Source organism: Scyliorhinus canicula, chromosome 1, assembly GCF_902713615.1.
Source record: "Scyliorhinus canicula chromosome 1, sScyCan1.1, whole genome shotgun sequence".
NCBI lineage: Eukaryota > Metazoa > Chordata > Chondrichthyes > Carcharhiniformes > Scyliorhinidae > Scyliorhinus > Scyliorhinus canicula.
The window spans coordinates 102,113,126-102,130,073 of NC_052146.1; the positions used below are offsets into that span (position 1 = coordinate 102,113,126).

The 16,948-nt window shown below is 52.9% G+C and overlaps 1 protein-coding gene across 1 annotated transcript in view; it reads right to left on the reverse strand.

Annotated features, from left to right (window-relative positions):
• LOC119975744 (eyes absent homolog 3-like) overlaps nt 1-16,948 on the reverse strand; it is a 170,251-nt gene that overhangs the window by 106,713 nt on the left and 46,590 nt on the right. Inside the window, exons 6-10 of the mRNA XM_038815946.1 lie at nt 8,727-8,793; nt 5,109-5,245; nt 4,230-4,352; nt 3,472-3,566; nt 3,189-3,369 (exon numbers count right to left, since the gene is read on the reverse strand). Of these exons, the coding sequence (XP_038671874.1) occupies nt 3,189-3,369; nt 3,472-3,566; nt 4,230-4,352; nt 5,109-5,245; nt 8,727-8,793 (603 nt within the window). The remainder of the gene's footprint in view (nt 1-3,188; nt 3,370-3,471; nt 3,567-4,229; nt 4,353-5,108; nt 5,246-8,726; nt 8,794-16,948) is intronic.

Here is a 16,948-nt window from a genome sequence, read left to right on the forward strand (position 1 = left end):
GCCCGTAACGCGACCTGCAGCAGCTGCGGGCGAAAAGGACACTATGCCAGAGTGTGTCTGGCGAAGAAAGCCCCAGCCTCTAACCCTCCCACGGCTCAAAGCACCCGTTCCCTGAATTCACAGGCCTGCAGGCCCCGAAATGCTGCAGCCTGTATGCCGCCTCCGCCCCCACCCGACATGTGCGACTCATGGGGCGGCCATCTTGGCAATCCTCCTCCATGCGGCTGGCCATGTGCGACTCATGGGGGCAGCCATCTTGGCAATCCTCCTCCATGCGGCTGGCCATGTGCGACTCATGGGGGCGGCCATCTTCGGATCCATCCTCTTCAAACTCTGAAACTCACCTCGACGACTACGAACTCAGAGGGCAGTCATCACGGGGCCACTCCAGCTCAGCTGATCGAGCCGCCGACTACCCGCAACTCAGCGCAGTCACCCTGGATCAATCCCGCCCCAAGCACCTACGAAGTTCGATGGCGGAGGTCCAGATCAACGGGTACAGCACGCCATGCCTCTTTGACTCCGGGAGCACCGAGAGCTTTATACATCCAGAGCTGGTAAGACGCTGTTCGCTTTCTATTTTTCCGGTGAGCCTAACTATCACCCTCGCTTCGGGCTCCCACTCAGTCCAAATCCAAGGACGCACCGTTGCTATGCTCACAATTCGAGGCGCTAGTTATTCTAAATTTAAACTTTATGTCCTGCCCGACCTCTGCGCGCCACTCTTATTAGGCCTGGATTTCCAGTGCAACCTCAAGAGCCTCACCCTCAGCTTCGGCGGGCCCCTGCCCCCACTCACTATCTGCAGCCTAACCACGCTGCGCATCTCCCCCCCTCCGCTCTTCGCCAATCTCACTCCAGATTGCAAGCCAGTAGCTACTCGCAGCAGGCGATACAGCCTACAGGATAGGGTCTTTATCCGATCGGTGGTCCGACGGCTGCTCAGTGAGGGGATCATAGAGGCCAGTAATAGTCCCTGGAGAACTCAGGTGGTGGTCGTCAAGACCGGGGAAAATTTTCCCATGGTCGTCGACTATAGCCAGACCATAAATCCCTCATTGCTGCTGTATAAAAGCTCAGTGCCACATGGTCAGCCGGCCAGTTCACCGTAAGTTCAATGGCTAACCGGCTGGCTCTGTTGTGAGTATATTAAAACCGCTATTCTAATCCTACAAGCACATGTCCGTAGAATTGTTGGTTCCAACAGCCACCACCTTTGACGCCTCAAACGACACCCTTTTTCCCACCAGAATCGCCACCCATCAATTTTTTGCATCCAGCCCCGAATGAAACACCTGGCCTACCCAGCCCTTCCTCAGTCTAACCTGGTCCGCCACCTTCGGGTGCATCTCCTGGATCATAGCCACGTCCGCCTTCAGCCCCTGCAGGTGCGTAAACACCCGGGCCCGTTTGACCGGCCCATTCAGCCCCCTCACATTCCAAGTTATCAGCCGGATCAGGGGGCTCCCTGCCCAGCCTCCCCTGCTGACTAGCCATAACCTGTCCCCTGCCCACCCCAGGCCAGCACACACCGCTCGGCCCGTTCCCCACGGCGGCAAACCTCAACCCCGGCCCCCCCTGCATACTTCAGCTCTTTCCTGGCCATTTCAGCAGCAACCCGGTACCCCCCCCCCCCCCCCCCCCCCCCCCCCCAATTCCCCAGGCTAGGACCCCTCCCAGTCGTGTTACTCCCACCATAGCACTCCCGTGAGCCAGCTAACTTCTGCTGACCCCGGCAGCTCCCGCCACAGCTCCGACCCCCTCCCCCCAATGTGGGACTACTTCTCCTCCCCCAGACCCATCAGCAGACCCTCCTCCTCCCCCTACCGCTCTCGTGCGGGAAAAAAGCCCGCGCTTCTCAGCTCCGACCCAGCCACCATCCACCCTCAGTGCGGGAAACAGAAGAAAAACCCGCGCTTTCCCTCTGCCCGACCCCATTCACGCAAAAAAAGACAGCACCCCACCCGCCCAAGAACCAACACACAACCAGCTTAAAACAGCATAAAACAGCATAACACAGAGACCCCTCCCACCAAAAGTTAACACAGTTATTTACAAACCCCCGACCCTCAGTCAGAGTCCAACTTCTCGGCCTGCACAAAGGCCCACGCCTCCTCCGGGGACTCAAAATAAAAGTGCAGGTCCTTGAATGTGACCCATAGACGCGCCGGCTGTAACATGCCAAACTTCACGCTCTTTCTGTGGAGCACCGCCTTCGTCCGGTTGTACCTGGCCCTCCACTTAGCCACCTCCGCACTCCAGTCCTGGTAGATCCGCACTACCGTGTTCTCCCACTTGCTGCTGCGCTCCTTCTTGACCCACCTAAGCGCACACACTCTCGGTCAGCGAACCGGTGGAACCGCACCAGCACCGCCCGCGGCAGCTCATTTGGCTTGGGCCTCCTGGCCAGTATTCTGTGGGCCCCCTCCAGCTCCAGGGACCCCTGGAAGGACCCAGCTCCCATCAGCGAGTTCAACAAAACAACCACATAGGCCGCCAGGTCCGACCCCTCCAGCCCCTCCGTGAGGCCCAGGGTCTGTAAATTCTTCCGCCTCAACCGGTTCTCCATCTCCTCGAACTGCTCCTGCCACCTCTTATGGAGCACCTCGTGCATCTCCACCTTTACCGCGAGGGCCGCGGCCTCATCCTCTCTTTCGGAGGTTGTTGTCGGAGTTCCCGGATCTCCACCCCCTGGGCAGCCTGCGCCGCCAGCAGCTTGTCCGCATTAGCCTTCAGCGAGTCTAGCAGCTCCACCTTTAGCTCCTGAAAACATCGCTGGAGAGTCTCCTGCTGCACCTGCGCCCACTGCCTCCATTCCTCGAAGCCTCCGCCGGCCGCCATCTTGATTCTCTTCCGCCGCTTTTTCTTAGGCGCTGCCACCGCTATTTTGCTGGCCCCACTCCTGGTCAAGACCATAGACCACTGGGGATCCGCTGCAAACACCTTCCCACGTCGGGAACCGTCGATCAAGTACCGCTGGGGGCCCTAAAAAGAGCCCAAAAGTCCGTTCCTAGCAGGAGCTGCCGAACGTGCGGCTTAGCTCCGCACAGCCGCAACTGGAAGTCCCCTAAATTTGCAATGTTATCGTCCCTTTAAGGGGTTTATGCTCCAGCACATTATGTATAAAACATTACAGTTGCATGACAGTACTGCAGATTGTTAATGGACCAACGTCTAAAATGCATTACCAGATTGGAAACCCTGGTTTGTGGGACTGGAAACCTCTGCTTGTATTTTTTGCATCTGGTAGGTGACAGTTGTTGAGGTGCTGCTGGCAGGTGAAGAGTTTGGAGTTGTGGATCCATAGTTTGAATTTGGAAAATACGGCACATACTGGCTCTGCCAATGAGATGGGTAGATGGGATAATCCTTTAGAAATAACATGGTTAGAAGTAATAATGTTATTCGTATAAAATGAGTAAAGTTATTTATATGAAGTGGTTTCTAAATATGGAAGTACACATTACCTACCTGACTAGAACTGCTTGGACTTGTAGCACTGGTGACAACAATAGCAGCAGCAGCAGCACTGCCAGAGTAACTGCCAGCTCTTGGGAAACTGGTGCCTATCAAAAATAAAATTCAAAGCATTTAAAAAATATATATATATAAATATTTATATGTAGTGGCATGTACATAATATGTCTATAGTAATCCCAAGATTTGAAAGCATAAAAAATTGAAAGAAAATATAGAATTGATAATAATTAGGACAACATTATAAGGTAAATACTGCTAATAAATATTTTGAAAGATTACATGACATATGTCAAAATCCAGACATGCTGGACCTCACTCACTTCTCCATAAATACCTCTACATTAAAGGTGGGATTGGGGAGACACATTAACGAGTGTTTGGGAGGCCTGACATTGTGGTTTGAAAGGGGTGAGAGATCGCGGTTGGAGAAGTTTAGGCATTGTGATTGTGGGAGCGAGAAGGCATAACTGTCTTACAGGAAGCTGAAAGCTTCTGTCAAAGACACGGTCATCCACATGGAATACAGAAAAAGGCCAGAAGCTAATGACTCTTTTACTGCTGTGTATGACAATTTTCAAGTCAAGTCAGACTCCTAATTGCACATAGGAGTTTTATTAAAATATATCAATATTGTGTCCCTCACTCACATGGCATGAAGCCGGTGAAACAAGATTCTCAATTTTTAAACCCCACCTCCAAACAACTATCTTAAGAGGGGGTTAATATTGAGGCCTGTGTTATACCTTTACCTTGAACTGGATATGCATAATGTGCTGGACTGGTTTGGTTTGAGCTAAACCCTGTATTATAACTGAGGTATCCAGGATGACTGGGTGACCCATCTTCTGCTTTCACACCAGGCCACAATGCACCTAAGATTAAAATAGCAATTATTGATTAATGGCACTTTTACATAACCAGATTACCAAAAGGAATAAACAAAATACATTAATGGAAGCGTTTAATATGAACCAAATCTCCCTCAAGCTATTGTTAAGGCAACTGTTCTGAAAAACATTACAGAAATAGCTTCAGGTTTCAATCTACTGGTTCGCAATTATTATTTCTATACTACAATAAATGATGGAACATTTCTGAACATAATTCATAGTCAGGAGCAGTTGTGTAGAACTAAAAGGGAAAAATCAAATACTCATCCAACAGAATAAACAGCTGATCCAGAAATCACTCACTGGGTGAAAGGTAACATAATTTTAAAAATAGTCATTGGCAACCACATATCTTCCCAGTAAGTCATCGGAATCCTCATCAATCTACAAAGCGACTGATTTTTAAAATAAAAGACAATCTCCAAACAATGCAATTATAATCATCTGCCCATTTAATCCAAATTTCAGCATATACCGGAATTGACAATGGAAAATCGACATGTATTCACTGCTTCAGCTTTACCTTTTGTCCCTATAGTTTTCTAGTCTATAGCGTTTCAAAGGATCTTTGGCTTTTAAAGCTTAGCTTCACACAAGACCAATATTACATAGATCAATCTCAAGGAAAGCCAATGACTGAAGCAGCTTCAAAAGGTCTGACCCATTTTCTGTACAAAATGCCTCATTCTGTGCTGTAAATTATCTGTGATTCTGTGAAGAGGTGCAGAATAAGCTTACCGAAGGGAGGTAGTCCATAAGGCTGGCTTGGCTGTGAATATGTTGTATAAGATACTGACTGTTGCGCGGTTGGGTATCGAGGCTGTCCTGTATAAGAAGCTTGTACTATTGGTGGAGAAAAATGGTGTGGATAAGGCCTAAAAAAAAAGGTAAAAACTGATTAGTCTGAAGCTCCTTTAAACCATAACTGATTAGTCTGAAATAAATTTAAAAGGCTCAAACTGCTCTCGCGAAAAACTTTCATATCATCGGATTACTATTTATAAACTGTAATTATTTCTGGTTAAACAGCATGGGAGGAAAATTGGATCATTACTACAACAGCTAAGCAACTGGACCAATAATCAACTTGGTTCTCATCAGTGAAGAAACAAAATTATATGAAATGGTTAATAGTGATGAAACAACATTGCAGGCTCAGCAAAATACTGGCACAAGGTAGCAGAATAAACAATATTAACAAAATAAAATCATCCCATCAGATCTTAAGGATTCAACTAATTTGCAAGGACATGTGATTAAAATGCATTGAAAAAATCTTCCCATTAACGTACTAAAGGTATAAAAAGTGAACAATTAAGTTTTCTGAATTTGTGCAATCATGTTTTTGGGAAAGGGCACATGGGAAATGCGCAAAAGCTTACAAGGCCCAAGAGAAAAAAGTGCCTCCTCATTTCACAATAAAAGTGAAATGTAAAATATTTCATTCAAAAATAAAACCTTTCTGTGAATTTAGTAAAGCTGTACATTTGAGAGCAGCAAGAAAGTTCAAAGAATTATTTTACACTTACTGAGGTACTGATTTGTCAAATCTCCTCTTCCTAATTGTGACAAATTTACTGCACTCATCGTCAATCCTTGTGTCAGGTCTCAGTCTCCCACATTTTAAAAAAATTAGCTGCATGACTAGAATCGCCATTCCTCACTGAGCTTAATCAACCTATCCGGACAAATTGTTCACCTCAGCATAGAGCTTGTAAATGGGATGTTATAACTAACTAGGGAAAAAGAGGCGAATGGAAGTACCTCATAGAGGTATTGGAGCGGTTTCCGCCAGAGACAGGTGAAACTCCTGTACAACGCCCCCAAGGCGAGCATTCAGACCAAAACCACTAGCTCTGAATATTTCCAGTTGCAGAGAGGCACAAGGCAGGGATGCCCGCTGTCCCCAGTCCTGTTCGCCTTGGCAATTGAACCCATGGCGATTGCCCTGCGAGACACGAGAGGCTGGAAGGGTATCTGAAGAGGAGGCAGAGAGCACAGTCTCCCTCTGTGCAGATGATCTGCTCCTCTACATTTCGGACTGGCAGAACGGCTTGAAGGAAATCATGAAGCTTCTGGAAGAGTTCGGGCCCTTCTCAGGCTACAAATTCAATCTGGGCAAGAGCAAAGTATTCTCGGTGAACCCAAAAGCGGGGGAGGGACGGAGCTGGGGGGTCTACCATTCAAACTAGCCCAAAACAAATTCTGCTACCTGGGGATCCAGACAGCTGATGACTGGACAAGGGTCCACAAGCGGAATCTGACCAGTCTGGTGGAGGAAGTTAAAAAAGACCTCCAGACATGGAATGAACTCCCACTTTCCCTAGCGTTCTTCTTCCTGTTTAGATCCATACTGAAATTCATCCCCCAAGGCCTTTATCCAAGGAATTGATAAAATTATTGTGTTGTTTGTGTGGAGTGGTTGGGGAGGGGGTGGGTGGGGGGGTTTGTGGGGGGAGGGCAAGAATCCCCAAGACAACACTGCAGAGAAGAAGAAACATGGGCGGCCTGGCCCTTCCAAATTTGCAATACTACCACTGAGCAGCCACAGCCGAGAGAGTGAGTGAATGGGTAAGGGAGCCGAGCAAGTAATGGGGAAAGATGGAAGAGTCCGCCTGCACAGGAACGACCCTCCAAGCCCTAGCCACGACAGCGCTCCCATCACCCCCCGGCAAAGTACACGTCCAGCCCAGTGGTAGCTACACTAAAAACTTAGAACCAGAGGAGGCAACACTTCGGCTTAACCGAGGTGTACACCATGGCCCCCATCTGAGGTAACCATAAATTACCACCAGCCATATGAGATGCCACTTTTAAGAAGTGGAGGCAGGACAGGGGAATGCTAAAGATTAGGGACTTCTCCATGGGAGACAGTCTCACAACCTTGGATGAGCTGACGGAGAGGCTAGAACTACCGAACGGACAGGAACTCCAACATTTACAGATCAAAAACTTCCTCCGCAAGGAGACAGCATGCTACCCCAGGGCCCGAGAGGCACAATGCTGGAGGAACTGCTGGACGCGGGCAGTATGGGGAAAGAGAACTGTTGGTGACTTTTACAAAGGGCGAGAACACCACTAGATGGAGTAAGACAGAAATGGGAAGAAGAACTAGGGACGGAAGTAGGGTGGGGACTCTGGAGCAAAGCACTAAGTGGGGCCAACCTCACCTCCACCTGCGCAAGGCTAAGCCTCATGCAGTTTAAAATGATGCACAGAGCACACCCACCCAGAACCCGAATGAGCAGTTTCTTCCCGGTGGTTCAGGACAAGTGTGAATGGTGCCAGGGCAGCCCAGCCAGCCATGCCCACATGTTCTGGCCTGCCACAGATTTGTCGGGTTCGGGGCAGCCTTCTTCGCGGCAATGCCCAAGGTTGTGGGTGTGAGGGTGGAGCTGTGCCTGAGAGTGGCAACCTTTGGGGTATCGGACCAACCATAAAGACATATGGGGAAGAGGGCCAATGCCCTTGCTTTTGATTCCTTAATCACAGGCCGGAGAATCCTGGTCGGCCACCGATCAGCAGCACCATCCACAGCTGCAGACTGGCTGGCAGACCTATCAGAATTTATCCATCTGGAGAAGATCAAATACATCATCTGAGGGCTTCCATAAAGTATGGAGGCTGTTCATCAGAATCTTCCAAGACCTGTTCGAGGCCAATAGCGGATATGAAGGGAGGGGGGCAGGGGGACCAATGGGGCAGACAGGACCACCAGAGCAAACAGAAACAAGGTGGCGGGGCAGCAAGGGAGGAACCCAGGGAAATATCAGGAGGAGACATGGGAAAAGAGTGAAGAGGGGCGAGAGCCCCCCCCCCCCCCCCCCCCTAACAAAGCCATAGGGGCAACAACAGCAGATACAGGACAAAAGGTAGACTATAACATCTATAACGGAAGAAAGGGCCTGAGATGGAGCCCGAATAACAAAAAGGAGGGACGAGGGGGGAGAGGGGGGCCAATGAAAGAAAAACATGTAAATTGTACATAATAACCATCTCAATCACCTGCGGTACAGTGTAAAGATGTTAAATTCAATAAAAATATTTATAATAAATAAATAAATAACTTGGGAAAACATATGAAAAGTTATTCAACCAAAGAACATTAGTCTAATGGAATAGGTTAACAGGGAAGGCCTCCGAAATTGACAGAATGAATGGATTTAAGAGACAATGTGAAAGGGATTGAGGATTATGGCAAAAAGGCAACAAAAATGCTTTGATCTTTGAAAAACTATGGCTGGCGTCTAATGTTTTTTTCTATTGCCTGGGCCCATTGTCGAAATGCTTGTTTGGTCAAATTGAGAAGCCCATACTAACTTCAAGCCAATAATACTCGTTCAAATTGAAACTTACTTTTCAGGAACCATTAGCAAATTATCTTGATTTGGCACCCATGGTCTACAACCTGTGAAGGTTATAACTGAAAAAAGAAACAGTAGAAGATATTAATTTTAATTACCTGGAACCAACACTATAAAGTTGAAACTTCCTTGTCCTACTTTGTCCAGATTTAAATTGTTAAATGTACAAAGCATTTGCTTTAGTAAAGGAAGGCAACCAGATTTATCAAACCTTTTAAATACAGCATGAAATGCATTTAACAGTTGGTGTTTCATCTCAAACACAAAACACTTGCAAACTTTCATATTTTGAATGCAACATATCCGAAAATGGTTTTGATAAAAATGATTCTAAAAGGAACCTCCTCTGCTCAAATACATAAAAACCCTTCAATTTTCTTTAAGCTGAACTTGACTTCCGGGCGGCGAGCGAGGAGGTCGCAGGGAGAGGGGCTCCCGCAAGCGGCAGACAAGAAGAACAACCCCCCCCCCCCCCGACAGGCCGGACGGCGGAGGAGGAGCGCCGGCAGAGGAGCCGGAGCGGCAGCGGAGGAGCCGGAGCGGAGGAGCCGGAGCGGCCGGAGCGGAGGAGCCGGAGCGGCAGCGGAGGAGCCGGAGCGGCAGCGGAGGAGCCGGAGCGGAGGAGCCGGAGCGGCAGCGGAGCGGCGACAGCGACGGCAGAGGAGAGGCAGCGACAGGGGGGCCCAACAGCAGCAGGTCCAACCCCTCTCCCTCCCCCCCCCCCCCACGCGGGCCAGGAGCGGTGCGGCTGCGGCGGCGGCGGCCCCTCTTCTCTCCCCCCCCCCCACGCGGGCCAGGAGCGGTGCGGCGGCGGCGGCCCCTCTTCTCTTCCCCCCCCCCCCCACGCGGGCCAGGAGCGGTGCGGCGGCGGCGGCCCCTCTTCTCTCTCCCCCCCCCCTCCCAACCAGCAGCGGGGACCCCCCCCCCAGCCAGCAGCGGGGACACCCCCCCCCCCCCCAGCCAGCAGCGGGGACAACCCCCCCCCAGCCAGCAGCGGGGACAACACCCCCCCCCCCAGCCAGCAGCGGGGACACCCCCCCCCCCCCAGCCAGCAGCGGGGACACCCCCCCCCCCCAGCCAGCAGCGGGGACACCCCCCCCCCCCCCCAGCCAGCCAGCAGCGGGGACACCACCCCCCCAGCCAGCAGCGGGGACACCCCCCAGCCAGCAGCGGGGACACCCCCCCCCCCAGCCAGCAGCGGGGACACCCCCCCCCCCCCAGCCAGCAGCGGGGACACCCCCCCCCCCAACCGGCAGCGACCACAGGCCCACTCGCCCCTCCCCCCCCCCCCCCCCCCCCCCCCCCAACTGCAGTGACCACCACGTGGCAAGGACAAAGAGACAAAGGGACTCTCTCTCTCTCTCTCATGGTTGAGTGGGGAGAGAAGACAAAAGAAAAAAGAGACTTGTATTTCTGTTCTTCCCAAAAGAAAACTGGTAAAGAGAAAAGGGGTAGGGGAAATAAATTTAAAAAAAATAAAAAATAAAAAAATATATATATATATATATACATATATAGATATATAATAATAAATAAAATAAAAATAGGGTGCGGAAAAGGGGGAAAAGAAGAACAAGGAGAGAAGAAAAGATGAAGGGGAAGGGGGAGAAAAAAGTGCCAGAAGGGAGCCAAGAGAAAGGGGGCACCGGAAGTAGACGGGGCAAAGGGCAAGCCAGCTCGGGCGAACGAGTCAACACGCGAAGCGGCGGGAAGGATGTTTCGCCGCATCCAGAAGAGCTGGACGGGCGGGCAACCTCTCCCCTGGGGTTAGAGGGGGGCGTGAATTGGAAGGAAGCCTTTGCCGAGGTGGTGAGGGAGCAGCTGCAGGCAATCAAGGCAGAGTTAAAAGCAGACGCAGAGGCCGCAGCACAGGCAGCAGTGACCAGGGCCATGTCAGGGGTGCAGCAGGTTCTGACCAGATTGGAGAAGAAAGTGGATGCCCAAGGGAAGATACTGGAAGCCCAGGGGGCAACCATTAAAGAGCTGGAGAAGGCAGCGACTGACGCGAGCGACCGGGTCATATCCCTGGAGAGGGGAATGGTGAAACTGAGTGCAACACAGGGGGGCCTGAAGGGCAGGGTAGACGACCAGGAGATCAGCTCGAGAAGGCAAAATATTAAGATAGTGGGCCTGCCAGAGGGGATAGAGGGTAGAAATCCCACAACATTCGTGGCTGCGATGCTGGGCTCCTTAGTGGGGCGGGAAACTTTTCCCACCCCACCGGAAATGGACAGAGCTCATCGGTCACTGCGCCCGAAGCCCAAGGAAGGGGAAAAACCGAGAGCAGTTATAGCCAGACTGCACCGGTACCGGGATAGGGAGACAATCCTGCGCTGGGCCAAGGAGAATAGAGCCTGCAATTGGGACGGGCACGCCATCCGAATCTACGAGGATTTTGGAGCGGACATAGCTAAGAGACGGGCGGAGTTCAACAGAGCGAAAGCAGCTCTCTATAAGAACAAAGTACGTTTTGGTATGCTGTACCCAGCAAAACTCTGGGTCACATACCAACACAAGGAATATTTCTTTACAGCCCCTGCCGAGGCGAATAGATTCGTCGAGGAGCACGGGCTGGAAAAAACGCCATGGGAAGTAGGGACGAGGGGCCCATGGCAAGGAGCTACGTCATGCCGACGGGGGGGTGGGGAGGGGCGAGGCAAAGCCAGCCCCCTCCCCCCTGGCAGGAACACCCAGAACGGAAAACAACCCAATGCCCAAGGGCCCGCTCCAGGTGGGAGGCCAGGCCCCGGCACGAGGGAACGGGAGTACTGGAGAGGGGAGAGGGGAAGCGGGACAGCAACCTCCGAGAGGGGAGCCACCGTGCTAGCAGGAAAGCTAGCGAAGGGGGCGCGCAACAGAGCAGGGCCGCAGCGCACCCCCAACAGGGGGGAAGGCGCCAGGCAGGGGGGGGGGGGATCACCCATCAAAGGTGGGAGAGCAAATGGGGACAGGAATGGGGGAGAGAGGGGCAATGGAGGGGTATACAGGGGTATCCCCGAAAGGGATAGAGCGGGGGGGGGGGGGGGGGGCACTCGGCGGGCGAGAGACCAGGGAGGGGAAATGCAGGGACGAAGGGACAAAAGAGGCCAGTAAGGGAATAGGGCCACAAAGTGCCACAGACAAGGGCTCGAAACAGGGAACTGCTGCAAGCACCCACCCAGTACGGTCTGTGGGTGAAGGGGCCCCCCGGAGTGCAGGGGACTACCCGCGTGGCGGACACACAGTGGACGGCCATGGCGGGTGTCCCCGGGACAAGGGGGAACCCCGGAGCGCAGGGACCCGACCGCATGGGGAGAGCAGTGATAGTGGACATCCTGGACGGCCCCCTAACAAAGGGAAACCCCAGAGGGCAGGGGCGCGTCCACCGGACAAATATGGTTAACCCCACAGGAGCAAGGGGGCAGAAGCCCCCCACCAGAATAGTCACCTGGAACGTAAGGGGACTTAACGGCCCAGTGAAGAGATCTAGAGTCCTCACCCACCTTAGAAACATGAGGGCCGACATAGTCTTCCTCCAAGAGACGCACTTGAGGGAGCAGGACCAACTGCGGGTAAGAAAGGGCTGGGTGGGACAAACCTATCATTCCTGTTATGGGGCAAGGGCCAGGGGGGTGGCGATCCTGATTGGCAAGAGGACAATGTTTAGGGCGACAAAGACGGTTACGGACCCAGGGGGACGGTATGTCATGGTCAGCGGGGCCCTGGATGGGGCGCCGGTAGTTCTAGTTAACGTGTACGCGCCCAACTGGGACGACACGAGCTTCATCCAAAAGACCATGGCAGAAATCCCGGACATAGCGACGCACCGACTAATCATGGGGGGGACTTCAACTGTGTACAGGACCCAACGACGGACAGATCAAACCCCAGAACGGGGAAAACCTCAAACATGGCAAGGGAACTCAGCCACTATATGGAGCAGATGGGAGCTGTAGACCCCTGGAGATTCGCCCACCCGGGGGAGAAAGAATTCTCTTTCTTCTCCCCAGTACACAACGTGTACACCAGAATTGACTTCTTTGTGGTGGGGAAAACGGTGCTTCCAGAGATAGACAAGGTGGAATACTCCGCAATTGTGATATCAGACCACGCTCCACACTACATGGATGTGCGGCTAGAGACGGGAAGGGCCCAGCGCCCCAAATGGAGGTTGGACGGTGCCTTACTAGCTGACAAGGCCTTCAGCGAAAGGATAGCGCAGGCCATAGCGGAGTACACTGAGATCAACCAAAACGGGGAGGTCTCACCCTCCACGTTCTGGGAAGCGCTTAAGGCCGTACTAAGAGGGGAAATCATAGCCTACAAAGCGCAAAGAGATAGGGAGGAAAGGGTGGCTAGGCAGAAGCTGGTCGACTCCATACTGGAGGTAGACCATAAATACTCCGAGGCCCCGACTGTAGAACTCCTGGCGGAGAGAAAAGAATTACAAAGGAACTTTGACCTGCTCTCCACCAGGAAAGCAGTACACCAACTCCGCCAGGCACGCGGGGCCCTATACGAACACGGAGACAAAGCCAGCCGCCTGTTGGCCCACCAGCTGAGAAAGCAGGCAGCCAGCAGAGAAATTGCGCAAATCAGAGATACCAGAGGCACGTTGGAAACAGAACCAGAGAGGATTAACAAAACCTTCAAGGCCTTCTACCAAGAGCTGTACACCTCAGAGCCCCCAACGGGGAAGGCTGGGATGAACCGGTTTCTTGACGGACTGAACATACCAGTTGTGGGAGAGGGCAGAAAACGGGATCTGGAAGCACCACTAGCACTGGGAGAGATCATGGAGAGCATTAGCTCCATGCAGGCGGGGAAGGCGCCGGGACCGGACGGATTCCTGGCGGACTTCTACAAAAAATTTGCGACAGCGCTGGCCCCGCACCTGCGGGAGATGTTCACAGACTCGCTAGCTAGGGGCACGTTGCCACCCACGTTAGCACAGGCCTCAATCTCGCTGATACCTAAGAAAGACAAAGACCCAACGGAATGTGGGTCATACAGACCCATATCTCTGCTGAATGCAGACGCCAAAATACTGGCCAAAATCCTAGCCAAAAGGCTAGAAGACTGTGTACCTGAGGTGGTCCAGAGGACCAGACGGGCTTTGTCAAAGGTAGACAGCTGACCGCGAACATCAGGCGCCTGCTGAACGTGATAATGACCCCCTCCGGGGAGAGAACACAAGAGGTGATCGTCTCCCTGGACGCAGAAAAGGCCTTCGACAGAGTCGAGTGGAAATACCTCATAGAGGTACTGGAGCGGTTCGGGCTTGGAACAGGGTTCACCGCTTGGGTAAAGCTCCTGTACACGCTCCCATGGCGAGTGTACAGACCAACAATACCAACTCCCAATACTTCCAGCTGCGCAGGGGCACCAGACAAGGATGCCCACTGTCCCCGCTGCTGTTCGCACTAGCAATTGAACCGCTAGCAATCGCGCCTCAGGGCAGCAAAAAATTGGAGGGGGATCCGAAGGGGAGGTAGAGAGCACAGAGTCTCACTCTATGCAGATGATCTGCTCCTCTATATCTCGGACCCACAAAGCAGCATGGACGGAATCATCGCGCTCCTGAAAGAGTTTGGAGCCTTCTCGGGCTACAAACTCAACATGAGCAAAAGTGAGATCTTCCCATTACACCCGCAAGGGGGGGGGGGGGGGGGGGGGGCAGCACTAAAGGGGCTGCCGTTCAACAAGCCCGACATAAATTCCGCTACCTGGGGATCCAAATAGCCCATGACTGGAAAGGGATCCACAATGGAACCTCACCAGCCTGACGGAGGAAGTTAAAAAGGACCTGCAAAGATGGAACACACTCCCGCTCTCCCTCGCGGGGAGAGTTCAGACGATCAAAATGAACGTACTGCCCAGGTTCCTCTTCCTGTTTAGATCCATTCCGATCTACATCCCCAAGGCCTTTTTCAAAGCGCTGGACAAACTCATCATGGCGTTCGTATGGGGGGGTAAAAATGCTAGGATCCCAAAGAAGGTCTTATAAAAAACAAAAACCAGGGGAGGGTTAGCCCTCCCGAATCTACAATTTTACCACTGGGCAGCAACAGCCGAGCGAGTAAGGGGATGGATCCAGGAGCCAGAAGCTGAGTGGGTGCGTGCGGAGGAGGCCTCCTGCATGGGAACCTCCCTCCGGGCCCTCGCCACGGCAGCACTCCCATCCCCACCCAAAAAACACTCCAGCAGCCCAGTGGTGACAGCCACCCTCCAATCCTGGAACCAACTGCGGCAGCAACTTGGCCTGACCAAAATGTCGAACAGGGCTCCCATCTGCAACAACCATAGGTTCAAACCAGCACTGACCGACGCCACCTTCAAAAGGTGGAGGCAGGACGGGGGAACACTGACAGTCAGGGACCTATACACGGACGACAGGATCGCAACACTGGACGAACTGACAGAGAAATTTCAGCTAGCTGGGGGGAACGAGCTACGGTACCTGCAGCTCAAAAACTTCCTACGAAAGGAGACAAGGACGTACCCACAACCGCCACGACAGACACTACTGGAAAACCTACTGGACGCAAGTATCCTAGAGAAAGGGAACTGTAGTGACATGTATGACCGACTGGTAGATAGGGACGACACCGTACTGGACGCAACAAGGAGGAAATGGGAGGACGACCTGGGGATGGAGATAGGGTGGGGACTCTGGAGCGAAGCACTGCATAGGGTCAACTCCACCTCCACGTGCGCAAGGCTCAGCCTGACGCAACTAAAAGTGGTACATAGAGCCCACTTAACAAGAACCCGTATGAGTAGGTTCTTCCCGGAGGTGGAAGACAGATGTGAACGGTGCCAAAGAGGCCCGGCCAACCACGCCCACATGTTCTGGTCTTGCCCCAGACTCGTGGAGTACTGGACAGCCTTCTTCGAGGTTATGTCCAAAGTGGTGGGAGTGAGGGTGGAGCCATGCCCGATAGTGGCGGTCTTCGGGGTTTCAGAACAGCCAGATCTATTCCTGGGGAGGAGGGCGGACGCCCTTGCCTTTGCCTCCCTGATCGCCCGCCGTAGAATCCTGTTTGGCTGGCGGTCAGCAGCACCGCCCAGAGCTGCGGACTGGCTGTCCGACCTCTCGGAATCTCTCCAATGGAGAAAATCAAATTTGCCATCCGAGGGTCGGACGACGGCTTCCACAGAACGTGGGAGCCATTCATGCAACTGTTCCGGGACCTATTTGTGGCCAATGTACAAGAGGAAGAATAGTCGGGGGAAGGTAGCGGGAGGGGGGGGGGGCTACAGGTTCGTTACGGGGGTTCGATGGCTAGCTAAGGCCCAAAACCAAGCTAAATAAACATGTTGAGGGCGGGGGGGGGGGGGGGGGGGGGGGGGGGGGCGCAGTTACTACTACGAAGATGCTTACCTGTAAATATGTATGTTAATTTTTGCGTGTTTGTTTTTTTTTTGTTTCTCTCTCCTAACAATTTGTAATTTGTTCAATATAAAATATGAAAACTGAATAAAAACATTTATAAAAAAAAAAAAAAAATTTTCTTTAAGCTTTCTTTTACAGTTATAGGGCGAGATTCACCGATCGCAGGACTAAGTGTCCGCGCCATCGTGAACGCCGTCGCGTTTCACGACGGCGCGAAACTGCCGTGGGCAGTAGGGATTCTGGCCCCCACAGGAGGCCGGCACGGTGCTGGAGCAGTTCACACAGCTCCAGCCTTACATCTTGGCATGGACTGGGGGCGGCGCCAACGCACGCATGCGCAGTGGCGATGCGCCAACCAACGCATGCGCGGTAGACTCACAGAACGCTCCGGCCCCGACGCAACATGGCGCGGTGGTTCTGGGGCCAGAAGCAGAACAAAGTAGGCCTGAGAGGGGGGAGAGGCCGGCCCGCCAATCGGTGAGCCCCGATCGTGGGCCAGACCCCATCGGAGGCCCTCGCCCGGTGAAGGAGAGCTTTTCCCCGCCCCCCAGACTGCCCCCCCCCGACCCTTTGCGCAGAGTTCCCGCCGGCAGCGACCAGGGGTGAACGGCGCCGATTCTTCGCACCTCGGAGAATTGAGCGCCGGCGTCGGGGCGGCGTGGCGCGGTTGCGGCGATTCTCGGGGCTGGCGCGGGGCTAGGAGAATTGCGCCCATGACCTTTCACTCCTGGTACCATTCAAGTGAATCACCTCATGACTCTAACATCCTTTTTAGAAACAGAGAACCCAAAATTACATGCAATGTAATTTTGGAGTGGCACGGTGGCCCTGTGGTTAGC